General features: G+C 36.0%; 1 protein-coding gene across 1 annotated transcript; it reads right to left on the reverse strand.

Moving 5' to 3' along the window:
* Positions 1–8,915: 8,915 nt before the first annotated feature.
* Positions 8,916–14,929, reverse strand: LOC114139708 (interleukin-21 receptor-like). The gene is made up of 9 exons (XM_028009780.1): positions 14,896–14,929; positions 14,636–14,730; positions 13,633–13,726; positions 12,925–13,082; positions 12,619–12,773; positions 12,357–12,528; positions 11,959–12,055; positions 11,792–11,876; positions 8,916–10,411 (listed from the first exon to the last, which is right to left on the reverse strand). The coding sequence occupies exons 2-9, from the start codon at positions 14,703–14,705 to the stop codon at positions 9,884–9,886; spliced, it is 1,359 nt and encodes a 452-aa protein (XP_027865581.1). The 5' UTR covers positions 14,706–14,730; positions 14,896–14,929; the 3' UTR covers positions 8,916–9,883.
* Between the last annotated feature and the right edge of the window lie 3,123 nt (positions 14,930–18,052).

The following is an 18,052-nucleotide window of genomic DNA, read 5'->3' on the forward strand; positions in this document are numbered from 1 at the left end:
GTATGGGGGTGGCAGCATCATTCTGTGGGCATGTTTTGCTGCAGGAGGAACTGGTGCACTTCAAAAAACAGATGGCATCTCCCAGAGTTTAACAAGTTGAATTCTCATTTTTTTCATATGAGAGGTGTTTTTTCAGCGAAAACCTAAAATAACTAAATAAAGCATATATTGATAAGAAATTATTGATTTACAGTTATCCAACTCATTTCCAGAATTCGTCATCAGCTAGATTTTGGGATCATAATCAATGACATTTAGCTCAAAATCAACTTCAAATTAGATCAAATTAAATGAACGAATGAGCTGCAAAGCTGATAATGGACTGAGGAATTCAGGTTAGTTGATTCCAAATATGAATCCAGTCGTTCAGAGGAAGTTAGAATAAAAGGTACCAGAGTGTAAACATATACGTTAACTGATATAAACCAGAGGAAACTTTGGTTTATATTTGGTTATACTTTGGTTCAGCCCATACATCAACATGATGTATGGGCTGAAATTCATCAAGTTCAACAAATCCACCAACTTATTTAATGTAAGCCAACATGTTAATATTAAAAACAACAACAAAAACCTTGTGTTTGTGTAAACCATAAAATCAAAGCAGAATACACCACTTTTGACTCTGAAACTAAGCAGGTCACCCAACATGCACCAACCCAACATGTGGTTTTCTTTCTAGGATGTAAATACGGTGGAATAGTGACTGAAAACACAATATAAACATAGAGAGAGTAAAATAACGCACAAGCAAAACCATGGCAAATACTGAAACCATGACCTCTTTAGGCACGTTCTTTGCAACATTTCTTTAGCTGTGTGTATGAGAGCACAGATTGATGTGGGAACGTGCAACACAGTCAGGTTCGAGGAGAAATAAAGAGTTCAGAGAAGAAGAAAAGACTGGAAGGTCACCAGGAAGTCTGCAGGAATATTAATAGAAATCATTTACATATCATAAACCCAGAAAGTGTAGCTGTAAAAAGCTGTTTACCACCAATAGGTAAAGAAATTAGAGGCTTGCATAAATATTCACACCCACTGAGCTTTTTCTTATTTACACAACACACTTTGATACTGGATTTTTAAAATTATTATTAAACCTTTATTTAACCAGAAAAAAAACCTTGATGTCAAGAAAAGCAACAGCACATCATAGACTAGACAAGTAAACAGAAATAACAAAAATACACATTAGAAATATATAAATGCCAACAATTTGACAATAAAAGGCAGTAGTTGTGACAATACTAATTTAAAAATCAATGGCATTTTAAGATTTAAAACACAGGCATTGTTGACAGGATATTGGTTGTCGGTTATTTAAAATTTTGCAAAAAGCATTTTGTATTTGCAATCAACCTTTTTTCATCTTAAATGCTGGAATTCATATAAGATTATCTTTAATTTCTCATTATTATAAGTCCTTAAGTGTCATTTCACTTATTTAGTGTGATTCCACATACAACCGCAAGGGGGCGCCGGTCTCACTGGTCACATAGGGAAGGTTGGGCACACAGAAGAAGAATAAGCTTTCCCGTTGGATGCTAATGGAAGCTCAACTGTGTCTCAACTTTTCTGCATCACAGGTCGGTAAAATGTATTTTGATGCGTATATATTGGTATCCTTTACGAAGTGAAGAGAGTTTTTGAATCGAGTGTCAACTCGTGAGTCACGTTATTCAGTTTTTGATTTGTATTGTGAAGAAAACGGGTCATATTTCTGGAGGCTAATTAATGCTAGTGCTAGCGGACTTTGTTTATGAGCTCGCTGAGAAACAGCTGAAGGACTACTGAATTCACTTTGAATTTATTGTATTTTACACATTTTGAAACGGTTTTCAGACGAATGATATTGTTTTGGTCTCTTTATTTATGGACATTTTGTAATGGGTTATTGGAAAAACATAAGAACCCATTTTATGACGTTTTGTCATAATAGATGTGGTTGTGTTGATTAATGGATTTCACAGATCTGCAATAAATCTCTCCCGTTGGCCATGGCAGTGGGAATCCGAGTCCTGCGTGTTATTTTATATATTTTATGAGTTTGTCACTTTTAATTCTCTGATACTTCACACAAACAGAGCAACGCATAACAGTTTGGAGTCTCAGGAAAATGACGTCATTATGATAAAAATGCTTTGTTTGGTCTGAAGTGTTAATTTGAATAAATAACTGGCTGGTAAGCTAAGTTAGCAGAGACTTTGGTGATGAAAACCTTTGGCAGTTTATGTTATGCTTTTAAAATTGAATCTTTTCCTTAGTTTTAGTAATTTTTTTGCTTTTGCTCTGTACTTTAGTATTTTATTTTGTATTTTATGTTCTGCTGTGTTGCAGATCAATCTCGGACAGCAGTTATTAAGCTCCCTACTTTGTTTTGCCGTTTAGATCTTCCTCTTTTTCTCACTACTGTTTCCCTGTGTTCCTCATAGCATGATCTTTTTTATGTCGGTGATTAAAACAGTGATGCTAGTTGTTAGTATTTAACAGTATTTTTCCCTGAAACTCCTGTCTGTAATTTCACATGACAAAGAATGATCTAAAGTCATTAAAGTGATACTGATACTGTGAATAAGTGACATTCAGTTCAAAATGTTAATTCATCAGCTTCTGAGAAGTTTGTTAGGACAAAGTTTGATCTGACATGACTTCAGAGTCTTTTACATTTGAAATACATTCATAAGTAAATCATCTGTTGAAAACATCAGTTCAAAGTCTTTATTATCCGCCCTAAACAAAACTGTTACTCTGTACAACCTGCCTGTTATCTTATGTCAGTTTTTTTTTTTTTTTTTTTTTTTTTTTGACACAGTCAGAGTACAGAGAATAAAACCCCACATAAAACCCCACACAGTTCTTGGATAGAAAAAGGTCAAGCTACAGGCGCTGCTCTGCAGAAAAAATACTGACATTTAATCAGGATGCGGTTGTTGGTTTTTCTAGAAAAGGATTTATGTATTTAGTCTAGTTCAATCCTGTACAACCAAAATCACTGAAGATTTAAATAACATAATTAGTCGCTCTTTAAAAAATAGGGGATTTTTGTGAACATTTGTCCGTCTTCTGCTTGTTCTGTGCAGAGTATCAGGAATTAGAGGGAACTAGGAAGGAAACAGGTATTTCTCAGTTGAATGAGCCTGCTTCAATGACGTGATATAATCAATGAGTTTTTACTACTAATACAGAGAAGAAATCTGTGGTTTGGTTGATAGTTTCACTGGGGGCAGACCTATTATTTGTAGAAAAGAATAAAAACCTCGGTGTGATATTCAACCACAGAACTGTCTTTCTGCAGGTTGAATTAAATGTCCTTGTATTTGGCAAAACATAAAGAGAGTTGTGAGGTTATTAGCACACTTTTTTCTTGTCAGTAAAACTCTTCCTCCATGCTGACCTAAGAACTTTGTAAGCGAACCAGTAAGCGATGTGTTCTCCATTGTTTGTGACACCCAGTTCCACCTTAATTTTACCAGAATGAGCAGCAGCATCTGCCAACCCTGAATGAGATAATGACTGATATTATTCTGATATCTGACCGACTGTCAGGCTGAGAGACGGCTGCAGATTGGAGTTCAAGTAGGTGTTCAGCTGTCTGCTGCTGATTCTTTTCTGCAACTAAATATTTAGCTGCAAACAAAATATTTAGCTAGGTAGCTTTAGCTTAAATCTAAATATTTAGTTAGGAATGAAAATATTTTGCTAGGAAGCTAAATATTTAGTTAGCCTGCTAAATGGATAGTTTGCAGTTACATATTTGCTAATTAAATATTTAGCTCAGTTCTAAATATTTAGCTCGCTAGCTAAATATTTGGTTGCTATCTAAACACTTACAGTAGTTTGGAGCTAAATATTTAGTTTACACGCTAAATATTAAACAAAACTATTTATCTAAGTATCCTGTTAGAAGCTAAGTGTTTAGTTTGATGCTAAATATTTAGTTTTCTAACTAAATATATATTCTAACTACATATTTAATTTGGAGCTAACTATTTTGTTTGTTAAAAGTAATAAATGTCACAGTTGAATAATATAGTTATAATATTACTTTGAACAATTCTAAATAACCCAAATCATTTCTGTTAATTTCAGTGTAACTTCACAAATGGTTCCCAATATTATAATTATATATGTATATCAATATGTTTGAAATTAAACATACAGTCATGGCCAAATGTTTTGAGAATGATTCAAATGTTAATATTTACAAAGTCTACTGCTTCAGTTTTTATAACGGCAATTTGCATATACTCCAGAATGTTATAAAGAGTGATCAGCGTAACAGCAATTAATTTCAAAGTCAATATTTGCCTAGAAAATGAACTTTATCCCCCAAAACACATTTCAACTTCATTGCAGCCCTGCCTTAAAAGGACCAGCTAACATTGTTTCAGTGATTGCTCCATTAACACAGGTGTGGGTGGTGATGAGGACAGGGCTGGAGATCAATCTGTCATGATTAAGTAAGAATGACACCACTGGACACTTTGAAAAGAGGCTGGTGCTTGGCATCATTGTTTCTCTTCTGTGAACCATGGTTACCTCGAAAGAAACACGTGCAGTCATCATTGCACTGCACATAAATGGCCTAACAGGAAAGAAAATCGCAGCTAGAAAGATTGCACCTCAGTCAACAATCTATCGCATCATCAAGAACTTCAAGGAGAGAGGTTCCATTGTTGCCAAAAAGGCTCCAGGGCGCCCAAGAAAGACCAGCAAGCGCCAGGACCGTCTCTTAAAAGTGTTTCAGCTGCGGGATCGGGCTACCAGCAGTGCAGAGCTTGCTCAGGAATGGCAGCAGGCAGGTGTGAGTGCATCTGCACGCACTGTGAGGAGGAGACTCTTGGAGCAAGGCCTGGTCTCAAGGAGGGCAGCAAAGAAGCCACTTCTCTCCAGGAAAAACATCAGGGACAGACTGATGTTCTGTAAAAGGTACAGGGCACTCCCTGTACCTTTCAGCAGTGGACTGCTGAGGACTGGGGTAAAGTCATTTTCTCTGATGAATCCCCTTTCCGATTGTTTGGGACATCTGGAAAACAGCTTGTTCGGAGAAGACGAGGTGAGCGCTACCACCAGTCTTGTCTCATGCCAACTGTAAAGCATCCTGAAACCATTCATGTGTGGGGTTGCTTCTCAGCCAAGGGAGTCGGCTCTCTCACAGTCTTACCTAAAAACACAGCCATGAATAAAGAATGGTACCAGAATGTCCTCCGAGAGCAACTTCTCCCAACCGTCCAAGAGCAGTTTGGTGATGAACAATGCCTTTTCCAGCATGATGGAGCACCTTGCCATAAAGCAAAGGTGATATCTAACTGGCTCAGGGAACAAAACATAGAGATTTTGGGTCCATGGCCTGGAAACTCCCCTGATCTTAATCCCATTGAAAACTTGTGGTCAATCATCAAGAGACGGGTGGACAAACGAAAACCTAGGAATTCTGACAAAATGCAAGCATTGATTGTGCAAGAATGGACTGCTATCAGTCAGGATTTGGTCCAGAAAGTGATTGAGAGCATGCCAGGGAGAATTGCAGAGGTCCTGAAGAAGAGGGGTCAACACTGCAAATATTGACTTGCTGCATTAACTCATTCTAACTGTCATTAAAAGCTTTTGTTACTCATAATATGATTGCAATTGTATTTCTGTATGTGATGACAACATCTGACATACACACATGAAAACCAGAGGGCAGCAGATCATGTGAAAATATATTTGTGTCATTCTCAATACTTTTGGCCATGACTGTACACGGTCAATCACTATATGTATAAGAACCAAACATGATTTAGAATAATCCATTTTGGCATAGTTTGGAAATTTTTGATTTCATTAATCTTTATTTAAGCTCTTCTTTCATTACCTGCTGCTAAAAGTAAAATGATTTTCTGTTTTGTTTCACACTGCAAAAGATGGTCAGTTAAAATGAACACAATTGATTGTTTACCCAAACCAAACATTAAAATGATGGAAACACCAAACACTCAAAGCTTTTGCTGCATGAATCTGACTGAAGTTTTGCACGACTTTGAAAATAGAGCAACAACCACTGCAGCTCACCTTTCCCCCCTCTGTTGTTCTTTGGTAAGCGTGATGGGGCACATTTACCATCTTTCAGGCATGTGACTCATAGCTGAATCTGTGTGGGAGGGAGATGGACTCTCATTTGGAAATTTTACTGCATTTAGGGACAAAAATTAGGGTACTGATAATCTGCAGATCGCTTAACTGTCATAATGTCATTCTCTGCAGAGACAGTCTCATGCATTGCTTTGATTTTATCTTGCAGAGACAACATGGTTAGCAATGTTCATTTGCTGAGCTTACATTTATTTCTCAGTGCTATAAAAAATACCTAAACTTTGACTGAAAATGTTAATCCCCAACATGATTCCAATTCAGTGCCGGTATTCAGTCCAACAGGACTTGCATGCTGCATTTCCTCGACTCCCTGAAACGTGTTTTTCTGGGCATGTTGGTGGGGAAAAGCCTCCACTGCATCAAAAGCTGGGGAAATTTATGTGGGTGCCACCTGATAACCAGATAAATGAGCTGAAAAGTGAGACATGGTACTTGACGCCCACCCTTCACCCTTTCATTTGCCCCTCAGTGATTGTATAAGTCCAACCACAAGATCTGAATGTCAACTGGTTTTTCAGCTGATGCTTGTGACTGCTAACCGTTTTTATTTCCGCTGCCACCGAGCATGAAAGTTGATCTTGTGGTGACTTCATCCTGCCCACATTCACACCTAACAGTTTCCTCTTACTTTCACTTTCCCTCAAATCTTTTATGTATGTGCTTCACTATGATAGTGGATTGTCCAGTAATTCTAAAAATAGTTAGAAAAATGGCTTTGTGACCCTAACATTGATTACTGCATCGATTACTGCTCGCGTTCTCACTAAAACCAGGAAGATAGAGCACATAAGACCAGTTTTAAAGTCCCTCCACTGGCTCCCTGGAGCTCAAAGAATAGACTTTAAAATACTGTTGTTAATTTATAAATCACTGAACAGCTTAGAACCACAATACATTAAAGATCTGCTTTTATTGTATCAACCTTCCAGACCTCTCAGTTCTTCTGGTTCTGCTCTGCATCCCCAGAACCAGAACCAAACGAGGAGAAGCAGCATTCAGCATCTATGCACCACAAATTTGGAACAAACTTCCAGAAAACTGTAAAACAGCTGAAACATTGAGTGCCTTTAAATTTTGACTAAAAACCCACCTTGATTACTTTTAGAGTTGTATTTGAAACATAATCACGGAGCCCCGTGCAGGAAGAAAAATGGCGAGTGGCTGAGGGTCACTGCGCGTAATGGAAACCCTGTAAATTCTAGACACTAACAGGTTCCATAGAATTGCACAAAAATCCGTGAGGGTCGGCGGAGTCCCTGCTCAAAATTCTGTGAAAAACCAGAATTTTTTGTCAGAAGCCCATTGAAATGCTGTCTACGTCATTTTAAACTGTGTGAGTGGGAATAAAAATAGCAACAGGTATTTTGTTCCATATAACGCAGTAGGAGTGTAACAGGTAAACCTTCTATGGATGCAAACTCGACTAAAAACCCACCTGTTTAGGATTGTATTTGAAACGTAATCAATTACAAATTTATTGATGGAACCTGAATTAATGTCGTGTTTTGATTGTTGATTCTATGTTGCTTTGTGTTTCTGTGTTTGTTACGATGTAAAGCACTTTGAAATGCCTGCTGCTTAAATGTGCTATACAATATGATTGATTGATTGATTTAATTGAACATACTATCTGGACTAGATAAATAATATCTTGAGAATAAAAAGTGAAGAAAAGTCCAACTAAGCGCACAGAAAAGCATCATAATTTTCTTGGTCTTCTTCTGTAATCCCAGTTTTCATCCTAAAGTGAGAATTGGAAATCATGTTGGAGTGTAAATCTCGTTATCTCTGACATCTCAAGGGATTTTTCATAAATTTGGCCATGATAGTTCTGGGTTTAAATTTCTGCGTTCTCCTTGTGAATATAAGAATTTTCTCCTCCTACGGTCCAAAAACATGACTGGTATTTGATCTAAATTTCCTTTAACTGTGAATTCATGTTTATGGTTGTTTGGCTCATGATGAACTGAGCCAAATGCTGCATCTTAAAAAAAATCAATAACAGCAAAACAATAACTTTGACATTTCACATTTTCTTCTTGCATGTTAAAAGAGTAGATGACAAAATAACCTGAGATACAACTCAGTTTAGCAACTACTTTACCGCTTTTTTTTTTTTTTTTTTTTACCTATTTACACCTCCAGTTTCAAAAGAATATAATTTTTTTATTGCAAAAGAACAAAAAGAGGCAAAATGGATACACTTTAGTTTTACTGTGCCATAATCAATCTGCATCCTGTTATTTTTGTATTAATTTGATTTGTGGTTTTACTTTATTTATGTGAATCTGTTTGACTTTCCCATATTTTAAAAATAAAATACAATTTATAATTTTTTCCTGCATCTAAGAATTTTCAAATTCAGTTAATATAGAAAATGTTTTTAGAATATATACTGTATGTGTTGTGTTGTTTTTTATCCTGAAATTTGTAAAGTTATAGATATTAAAAGGGCTTATATGTCTATTTGTCTCTCATTACTCAATGATCCTAGACTTTTTCATTTTTGTGTTTGCTGATATTTTTTGATAGAAATTTCTTTACCCTGGCTTCTTTCTGCTTCAAGTTTGCATGTTCTTCCCATGCATGCTTGTGCCTCTTTTGGTTACATTTGATTTCCAGATGTTTGCTTTTTCAGTTTTTGATTGGATAGTTTTGAAGTGGCATAAATTTGAAATGAATTAAAAATTGTTCTAAAATATGCAGAAAATAAAACAAAAAGGGAAAAAAGGAAAGGAGACATTGTGTTTTCTGTACTTTATTGAATATTAGGCTGGTTTTTTTTACAAGAAAATGTGCATAATGGAGATAAATGTGGTTATTGCTACTCCATCTTATATATTTGGTAGCACATCATTCTCCTTTTTCTGCTGTAAACAAAGTGAGAATCTCTTAAATGTCTAAACAGGAGATTCACATGTTAATTCAACATTCAGCTGCAGATATATTCAGGACATTAATGTGAAAGTGCCTGATGAAAGCAATAGAAAATATGGCAAAGATGAAGACATCAGTGATGCTTTAAAAGTTCAAAGTCCCTTAGTGAAATTAAGTGAGACATAATTCAACTTCTAGATCCGTCATTTTGGACGCTGTGCAAAAAGAATACATGGCATAAAAATGAGGGAGAAACCGTTTTCTGCCTAAATTTAAAGGTTTAGCAGTACATTACCATTTCTTACCCTTTTTACATCAAACATATAGCAGAAATTCAAATTCCTTCATCTGAAGCCAAGAACACTTTCAGCCTGTTCTGACTAGATTAAATGGAGTCAGAGTAAACTCAACATTTGCATTGGATGGTACAAATAAAAATAAAGTTTCCTATGAGTCCACACTAAAATATTTCAACACTGGCAAAAATATATTGAAAATAATGCATCAGAAAGCTATTGTTACCTATAAACTCTGATAAATGATTCGTTCTTTTCCTTTAGCTGAAGTAAAAAAGCAGTCTGTTGCCAAGAACAAGTGTAACCTTCACATTCTCAGACAGGTCACAGATACCCTGCAGGTCTATTACAATCTTTTTGCTTCTACCAGCTAAAGGTAATTCAGCTACTTTTTTACAAATGCATACTGATAAGTTTCACCAGGGATGGGAAACATGGCAGGTTTGTTGACTTGCATTGAGAATCAATGCAACGACTTGCATTGAGCCCTTGAGGCCTCAATAAAAGCCTCAATGGCTTTCAGTGGGGAAATGAAAGCCATTTTCCTCTAAATGAACAAACAGAAGAAGTTTTCATCCTTCTGACTTCAGAGAATGGTCGGGAACATCTGCAGGACGTTCCTTGGACAGCAACACAGGAACGACTCCCTGAGCGGTCTTGTTGAGGATGCAGTAGTCGTTACAGTGACTGGCCATCGGGATCTCATCCACAGGACTGCATGGCAAGCTGCACTCTGGGCTTTGGGTCAGATCCTCGCAGCTGCAACCAGAATCAGAACGGCTTATCTCTAGGAAACCTTTTGGATCGGAGCAGACAACCTCTACGTTTTGGATGCAGGGACCCCAAACGGAGCAGGGGAGCTGAGTGTACGGCGTGTCTCCTGGACAGGGAGGAGCGGAGGCTTTCTCCATCCCTGGAAAGCCAACGTAGAAGGTGTGACTCAGAGGGAAGACCAGCTGCGTTCCTGGAGCGACGAGGAAGACTTGATTCTCCTCTAAATCCTCTGGGCTGGACTTTGGCACAACAGTCACGGCATCGGTGATCAGGTCCTCCTCGGTTTTGTATTTCAGAACATACTTGCCATGAGGAGAGAGCCACTCCTACAAGTTCAACAGAAGAGTGTGATGAGGTGGTGTGTCTTTAGGAGCTGGGTCTCTTTAAATGGTTTTTCTGTTTGCTCCTTCAACTTTTTTCTCAAAGGTTTATTCCTGATGATAAACTATTTTGCCCTCTGATATAACCTGGTAGATGTTCATGAAGAGCACTCTAAGTTGATACAATAATCTTAAATTGTTCTCTGAAATAAGCCAAAAGTCAGTAGCTGTGTTTTCATTCACTATATAATTGCGCAATTTGACATTTCGAAAATAAATTTGCTGAATGGAAACGCACCAATTTTGATCAAAGGTTTTGGTGCTATGATGTTTTGATTGGTTGATTTCACAAAAATTCAATGGAAACCCTTTTTTGCATCACATGATCAATAACCAGATGTTGCCACTGGCGCAAACCATGAAGAAGAAGATGACAGGAAGTAGTTGGAGGATGATGGCGCAGCATGTTTTTTCACGACTTATTATGTGAACAAACTTATTTACGTGCAGGTTTCTTTGCATTTCTTATTTACACTGCAACTGCGAAATAATTTTTTCGACATTAGTGTAATGTTGATAAAAGTTTTTCACACATTTGTATTGGAAATGCAACATCTGATTAATTTATTATCTCAATTTTTTTGCCTCATAATTTTGTGTACTGTGTGACAGATTATGTCTTGGTCCTTAAATTGGTCTCTTTTATATTGTAGTCAATTAGCTAGCTGCCATTTCTTTGGGTCTACTAACTCTTGCATATTGTATTGATCCTTTTAGATAATTGCACTTGCTTATAATTCAAATATTATTTTCCTTTTATGTCTCCTCAGCTAAGGCGCCATAGCGACCAGGTATACTGTTGTAGAGGTACTGCTTTGCAAACATACTCTTACACACAGAAATGTACTAACTGGATAGTGATATTGATATTTTAAAAAGCTGTTTTAAAAGTGTGAAAACATCAAATTATTGAAACTTAAATTATTAGCTATAATTGTAGACACATAATATAGATAACAAAAATAACATAAAAATACATCGATTTTAATATGGGTCACTTTTCACTCGCTATTGAAGGACTCAGGTATGTAAGGCTAAATATATTACAAACAGTAGAGGCACCAAAACAGAGCCTTGATGTACACCAAAATAAACTATATTTAAATATTTCCAATAATTATGGAGGAAGGTCTGAATGATCTAGAACATATATTTTTTCCAAATGATTTTCTTTTCTATATAATATAAATTGTGGGATTCCTATCATTTCTTACCAGAAACATTTCCTACCATGCAAACAAATAAAACTGTCATGTGTAAATTCTCTGAAGTTAAGAGAGGCAGAATGAGACATTTCACAGTTAAAAAGTCATCTGAAGATCTCACCTGTAGATTTCCGTCATGTTGCTGAAACAGAGGCTTAAAGAAAGGGGCTGGTGTTGGTGTGTGGCCCAGAGTTTTTATCTTCATTCTGTCAGGTCAAAATACATTCAGATACATATTCTGAGGTAATTAAATATTCTGACATGTAATTGGAGGAACAGCTGAGTTACCTTGTAGCAGGATTGTAGAAAACAAACAGGAGGATTCCAATAATTAAACAGATGGGGCCCAGAGATTTGAGTAAAATAGGAACTATGTGTTCTTGTTCTGAGAAGATTTGTGAAATAAGACAGAGTTAGTGAGTCAGGCTGAAAGTGCACAAGGTGGCTGATGTCTGAATTATCTGCACAGTTCTGCGTAAGCTGTGGGGGAAATGTCTGACACTCATACTTCAGCTGATAATACAGTCTGATGTGTGTTTCTATGTCGAATAAATCTTTATCTAAATTGCAAAACAGGAAAAAAATCTTTGACTAATAACTTTTAAAACCTTAGAATTCAGTGAGTTACTGTTTGTCATCTTTTTGATTGTGTGCAAAAGTTAAAAACGTAAAAATTGTCAGTTTACCTCTCATTTGTTCATTTGTCCAACATACTGGTTCACCCCACTCACTCCAAGTAGAGCGCAATTTCTGTTCGTCTGTAACCTTAAATCTGGCTTTCACGCAGTACTCTGTGTTTTGTTTGAGCAATGATTTACTATGAACTGCATGAACATTTCCAAATGTGAGGCGAAACGTCTGAGGAAAAACACAGTGTTAGCAGTTAGCACCTGGAGGTCAGAAGTGATTATGGATTATATTATGATTGTTCATATTAATGGGTCTTACTATGTTCCAGCTGCTGTGGGATTCTTGAAGCAAAGCTTCATATACGAGTTTCTTTGAAAAGTACATGTGTGTTTTATACCTGTTACTCTTACAGGTTATGTTGATATAATCTGTTAATTTTTGGAGATCCACTACAGGAGGCGGGGTCAGCTTAACTGTTCAGAAAAATGGTCTCAATCAGATTTTCAAATGTACTTTTACATTCTTTAAAGACGTATTTTAAAACATGTTTTACATGACAATAACAATAGCAAACAAACCAAGTCAAGAGAAATGTGGATTATAGAGCAATTATTTCACACTTACTGCTTAATTTTGGTGTGAAGTTGCTTTGGAGAACTTCGCAGAAAGATGCCTTACAAAGATTTATTTCATATTTGTGATAGGATGCCATATGTGAATCTGAAACTTGACAGTTACAGAAGTAACCCTGATCGGTCGCCACGAGCGGACACGTGTTTCTGCTAAAAAACAAAAACAGCAAAAAAACCATTAAACTTTCTTATAGATTTATTGAAAATACACACATTTAGGAACAGCCCAGTGCTTTTATGTGCAGATAGTTCAGTTCAGAATACATTATTTGTCCTAAAATTGTTATTCATTTTCGTAGCTCGTCTATATAATACGACATATTTGTTCACATTAGATGTTATAAAACAACAACCATTCAGTTCACTGCATAACGACTGCTAGAGACAATGGGTCAAATGCACTTTACATTCTCACAGCTACATGCTGATGTATTTTATTTTTTACACTTTCATATTCTTTTTTTTAACTTATCACTGATGGCAGCAGTGCAATTTAGTTATGTTTAGCAACATAACAATGAAAAATCTTGTGTTTTATTCACACACTCCATTGCACATCGCTTTATGATTTTATGTCTGTGAAAAGCACTTTATAAGTAAACTTTACTTACTTACACACACACACACACATGCCTTTTTCTTAAAGTGAACATTTCTTTATAAGTATACTTTACTTACACACACACACACACACACATACCTTTCTCTAGAAGTGAACTTCAGGCTGTAGTTGTCAGGATTGATGTTGTTCACCACACAGGTTATGTTTTGGATGTAGTCACTCACACATGAAACTGAACAAGCAAAATTGAGAAGAAAAACATTCATATACAAAAAAAAATTCAATTTGAAGTAAAAGGAACAACTGAATTAAACCAAAGAACTGCCTGAGAACTGCTGCTGCTGATTTTGTTTGCATTTATATCCAGTTATTTTTCATACAGATATATATTTTTAATCTGGTGGTATTATGGATGTTTATGTGAGACTATGTTGTAATTTACCTAATCTGACACTTAATCTCTCATAGCGATTAAATATAAACAGTTACAGATCTTTACAAATGTCTTGTGTTTCTTAACACAAGCAGCGAAACCTTCCAGTTTTCTCTTAAAAGTTTCTTGATCTGAAGGTCTGTCGATGTAATGTTCTTTTAATTTACCTGTTTTTTGTCCTGACTAATGTTTAGTCCAGTTTCATCAGAAAATAACAGAAAGCTCAACAAGAATATTTCCATACTGGGAACCTTCCACAAAAATAACCAAAGCAACAAAAACATGTTTCCTTTGCTTTGGTTGAATCTATGGAAAACACCTCATTTTAATGAGTCTTAAAAATGTTTTTTAAAGCTGGAAACTATAAATAGACTAATTATGAACTAAGCAGTCATAGCTTTAGGTGATTTCTGTTCAGAAAAGTGTAAATTACCATGTAACTGTACTTCAGTGAATTGTTCATTCATATCAAAACCAGATGAGTCTCACATGTGAAAGAAACAAAACGATAACACACACACGTGATATAAAACACAGATAATATAAGTTTTTGACATTTCAACACATTAAAATCTGTGGTTGATGACTGGAATGTGGTACGTAAAGGTTATCTGTAGTCATCTCTTTAATTCATCTTGAGAGGAGCAGTGATATGATGTATGAACTCCACTTAAAGCTGCATTTTGTGTCCATGGATCTGAACGGTACCTGTGATGCTGCGGGCCGCTGCCAGGATGCTGAAGCACCAGAGCACAAACAGGAGCCGCCCTCTCATCATGGCTTATTGGATCATAAGCATCACTCTGTCAGCATCAACAAGACATTCAAATACAAAAACATTAAAGGATTTATTCCGTAGACTATCAAAATTTAAAATTACAGACACATTTAACTATGGAGACATAAAATGAGACCGATTTGTTATAGAATGAATGAGCAGTTGTTGGCGTAGAGGAAAGTCTTATTACCTCAGAGCTGCGGTGCTGCTGATGTCTCAGTGTGTGAATGAGAAGTCTCTCTGAGGTTTGAACTATCAATCATCACCTAAACAGGAAGTGACGGGGCTTTCTTTTACCTTTTTGATTTGGTTTTGTCTGTTTCTCTCCTTCAAACACCTTCGTAATGTTCCACTATATTTAGCTCCGTTTGTGTATTTTTTTAAAACTTTGAACAAGGTGCTTAAAACTGTTTTAATTTCAAAATTTCTTCCTTGACATATATGGCCATAAATGTAATTATGTAAATGAAAAAACAAGTTTAAAACAAAAAATATCAAACATTTTAATAGCGTCCATATGTTGTACACAGACTCGTATCCCAGCCGAGTCGCAGGGTTTTGATGCTTTCGTTCAGCGGCTGCCAATAAAAGACTTTCACTACAGCCAGAGTAAATGATTTCTCTAATTTCTACATCAATCATAATTAACTAAAGCTGTGGATTTCTTCTGTTCTGATTCATATTTTTCAACAACAAAAATGTGAGAAATGCTTTAATTTACTGTTGATTTGGCTAATATATATTTACAATCATGATTTTAGAAAAATAGAACATAAATATCTCCCAACTGGACATTTTTGATGCAATAACAGCAAAGCAAGTTGGTTCAGGTAAGAAAATAAAAACGGAATACAGAATAGAATACAGTATGGGTATAATTTCAACATAAAAACTGTGTTGTTGTTAAAATTATTGTATCCTGGTCCAAAGGAATGTGCAGCTGACGAGGTACACTGAGCATTAAGACAAACTATTTCCATAAATGTCAATAAAACCTTTGCAACAGCAGAGCTGTGCAGATACCAATGGAAATGTCTAAAATGAGATAAAACTTTACATCTAGGTCTGCCCTGAGAACAACACATTCATTCAGAACTGTGACACAATCGCTATTAATAAGTTACAACCACTTATTAATTTATTCAAACTGTCAGATTTCTCAGATAGATAATAATGCATTTCACAATCATTCTTACCTTCAACCCAGAATGAGGTTAACCAGAGCTGAGCTCCTCTTTCTGTAAAGAGCAGTTCATTAATCTGTCATTTAATCTGAGGGGAGAATAAAACTTAGTCTCACTTTTCAGACGTAAATGCTCTCCACACAGTCACATGATGTTTGGTGTCTTCAGGTTTTCTTTCTACTTGTAGGTAGGTAGGTTTGATGCTCTACAGTATATTCTCCAAAATATCACAAATACAAATGATACCATAGCAAGCATTTGTTTAAAAAAAATCCAAAACCGTAGCACCGTGATTGTGCAGCAGTGAAGTGCGCTGTTCGTAAACGGAGACCTTAGTCCTCAACGAGTCATCACAAGTTCAAACAACAAATACTGAACAAAAGTCAGTATAATATCAGAACTAATGTAACAAACAAAGCTGCTCCAACATGCTGCCAGCAGAGCTGTGCTACTCTAGAAAAGCATAATATATTTAATGGGTTGTTCTGCTTCTCTACATGACCATAAATCATCTTTTTTGTACTTCATAGTACAAAAATGATTGTACTATTTTTTCCCCAGGATTATCTGTCCCTTACCATATTGTCACCATATAGTGACAATTGTAACAAATATGTAAAGAAAATATTTTTCTAGATGCAGCTTTAACAGTGTAAACCTTTGAAAGGATGACATGTTTTTTTTCCTGTTTTTTTTAAACCAAATGCTGTGTCTGTCAGTCCTCAAAGATTCAACATTGAGTTAAAATTCTTTTGTTTTACACCAAGCAGAATTTGACTGAGGGTGGAAGCTGACAAACATCAGATTACATCAGAGTAGATATTCACATCCAGCCTGTATTTACTGTTTTTATCTCTTGGTTAACCTAAAACCGTTTGCTCTTTTGCATTTCTGAGGAAAATGCCATGCATGCTAATGAACCTTAGTGAAAAAAAAACGACCAAAGTCAGTGTGAGGCTCCATTGCTGCTCTGGTGCAACCAAAAGGGATTCTGTGTAGACTTTCTGTACTGTAAAGACTGCGACAAACTGTACCAAAATATGACTAATATGACTTTGTTCTTATTCTGTTGTATGTTTTTAACTTCTTTGTACAAGCACTTTGAATTGTCTTTGGCTGAAAGGTGCTATATAAATAAAGTTACCTTACCTTACCTAAATGTATCACTTTTTTCATGCCTGAAATTAAGATTAGAATCAACTGACACAGTGGTAACTGTTAGGGAAACTGTGGACTAATCTTGAAAAGTAAATGAACATCCCCCTCCCACAACATATACCACCAGAATCCCTTTTTAAGAAAACACGCCACCCTCACACACCAAAAGATTCGAGAGGAAATGAGTAAATCCAGTGAAAACCTGCAGTTTGGTGCATAAAATGTTTTCAATTTCACGTTTACATACCAAGTTTAACACTAAAGGTTTTAGAGTTGGTTTTTTACAAAGATGTGGAAAAAATATTTGGTGATACTGACGTTTAGAAATCCCAAAACTAGCAAGATTTTCCTTTTCATACAAAAGTTAAAAAAGGAAACACATTAATGCAGAATGGCTTCTGCTCTGGACTATGCTTTAGTCATAAATCTTCCACAAAATCAAGTGCTCTTCATTTTGGTCTAATATCTTCAAGTTAGCATTACTTATGGAGTTCCACAAGGATCAAGTCTGGGTCCTCTGCTCATTTTGTATATTCTACTCATCCGGTTTTAAACCTTTAACATATCTGCTCTCCTTTATTCTGATTATCCACACTTATACATTTAGGTTTCCTGGAAATCTCAACTTCTCAATGATTTTATCCAATGCATCACTGATGTTAAAAGAAAAACAGAATGTCTAAAACTTGCTGACTCAGTATGCTGTGCAACAGTTCACTGTGATTTTATGTGAACCTCTTTAATGGACTCAACACTCGGGGAGCGACAAATGACTGAAAAGTGAAAATATTGTTTTCTGCCACTTGGAGTGAACCCAATACACGAGATGCGATGGTAACGACAGCAACAAAAATTGCTGCATACTTACCATCTTTAACATTTAATCTGCTGAGTCTAAAATGCTCAATAATTCATTTGGTTCAAGTCTTGATGTTCAGATGAATCATCAAAAAAAATGGCTTCTGGAGTTCTCCAGGGATCAGTTCTTGTCCTGCTTCGGTTTAC

This window comes from Xiphophorus couchianus, chromosome 3, assembly GCF_001444195.1.
Source record: "Xiphophorus couchianus chromosome 3, X_couchianus-1.0, whole genome shotgun sequence".
NCBI lineage: Eukaryota > Metazoa > Chordata > Actinopteri > Cyprinodontiformes > Poeciliidae > Xiphophorus > Xiphophorus couchianus.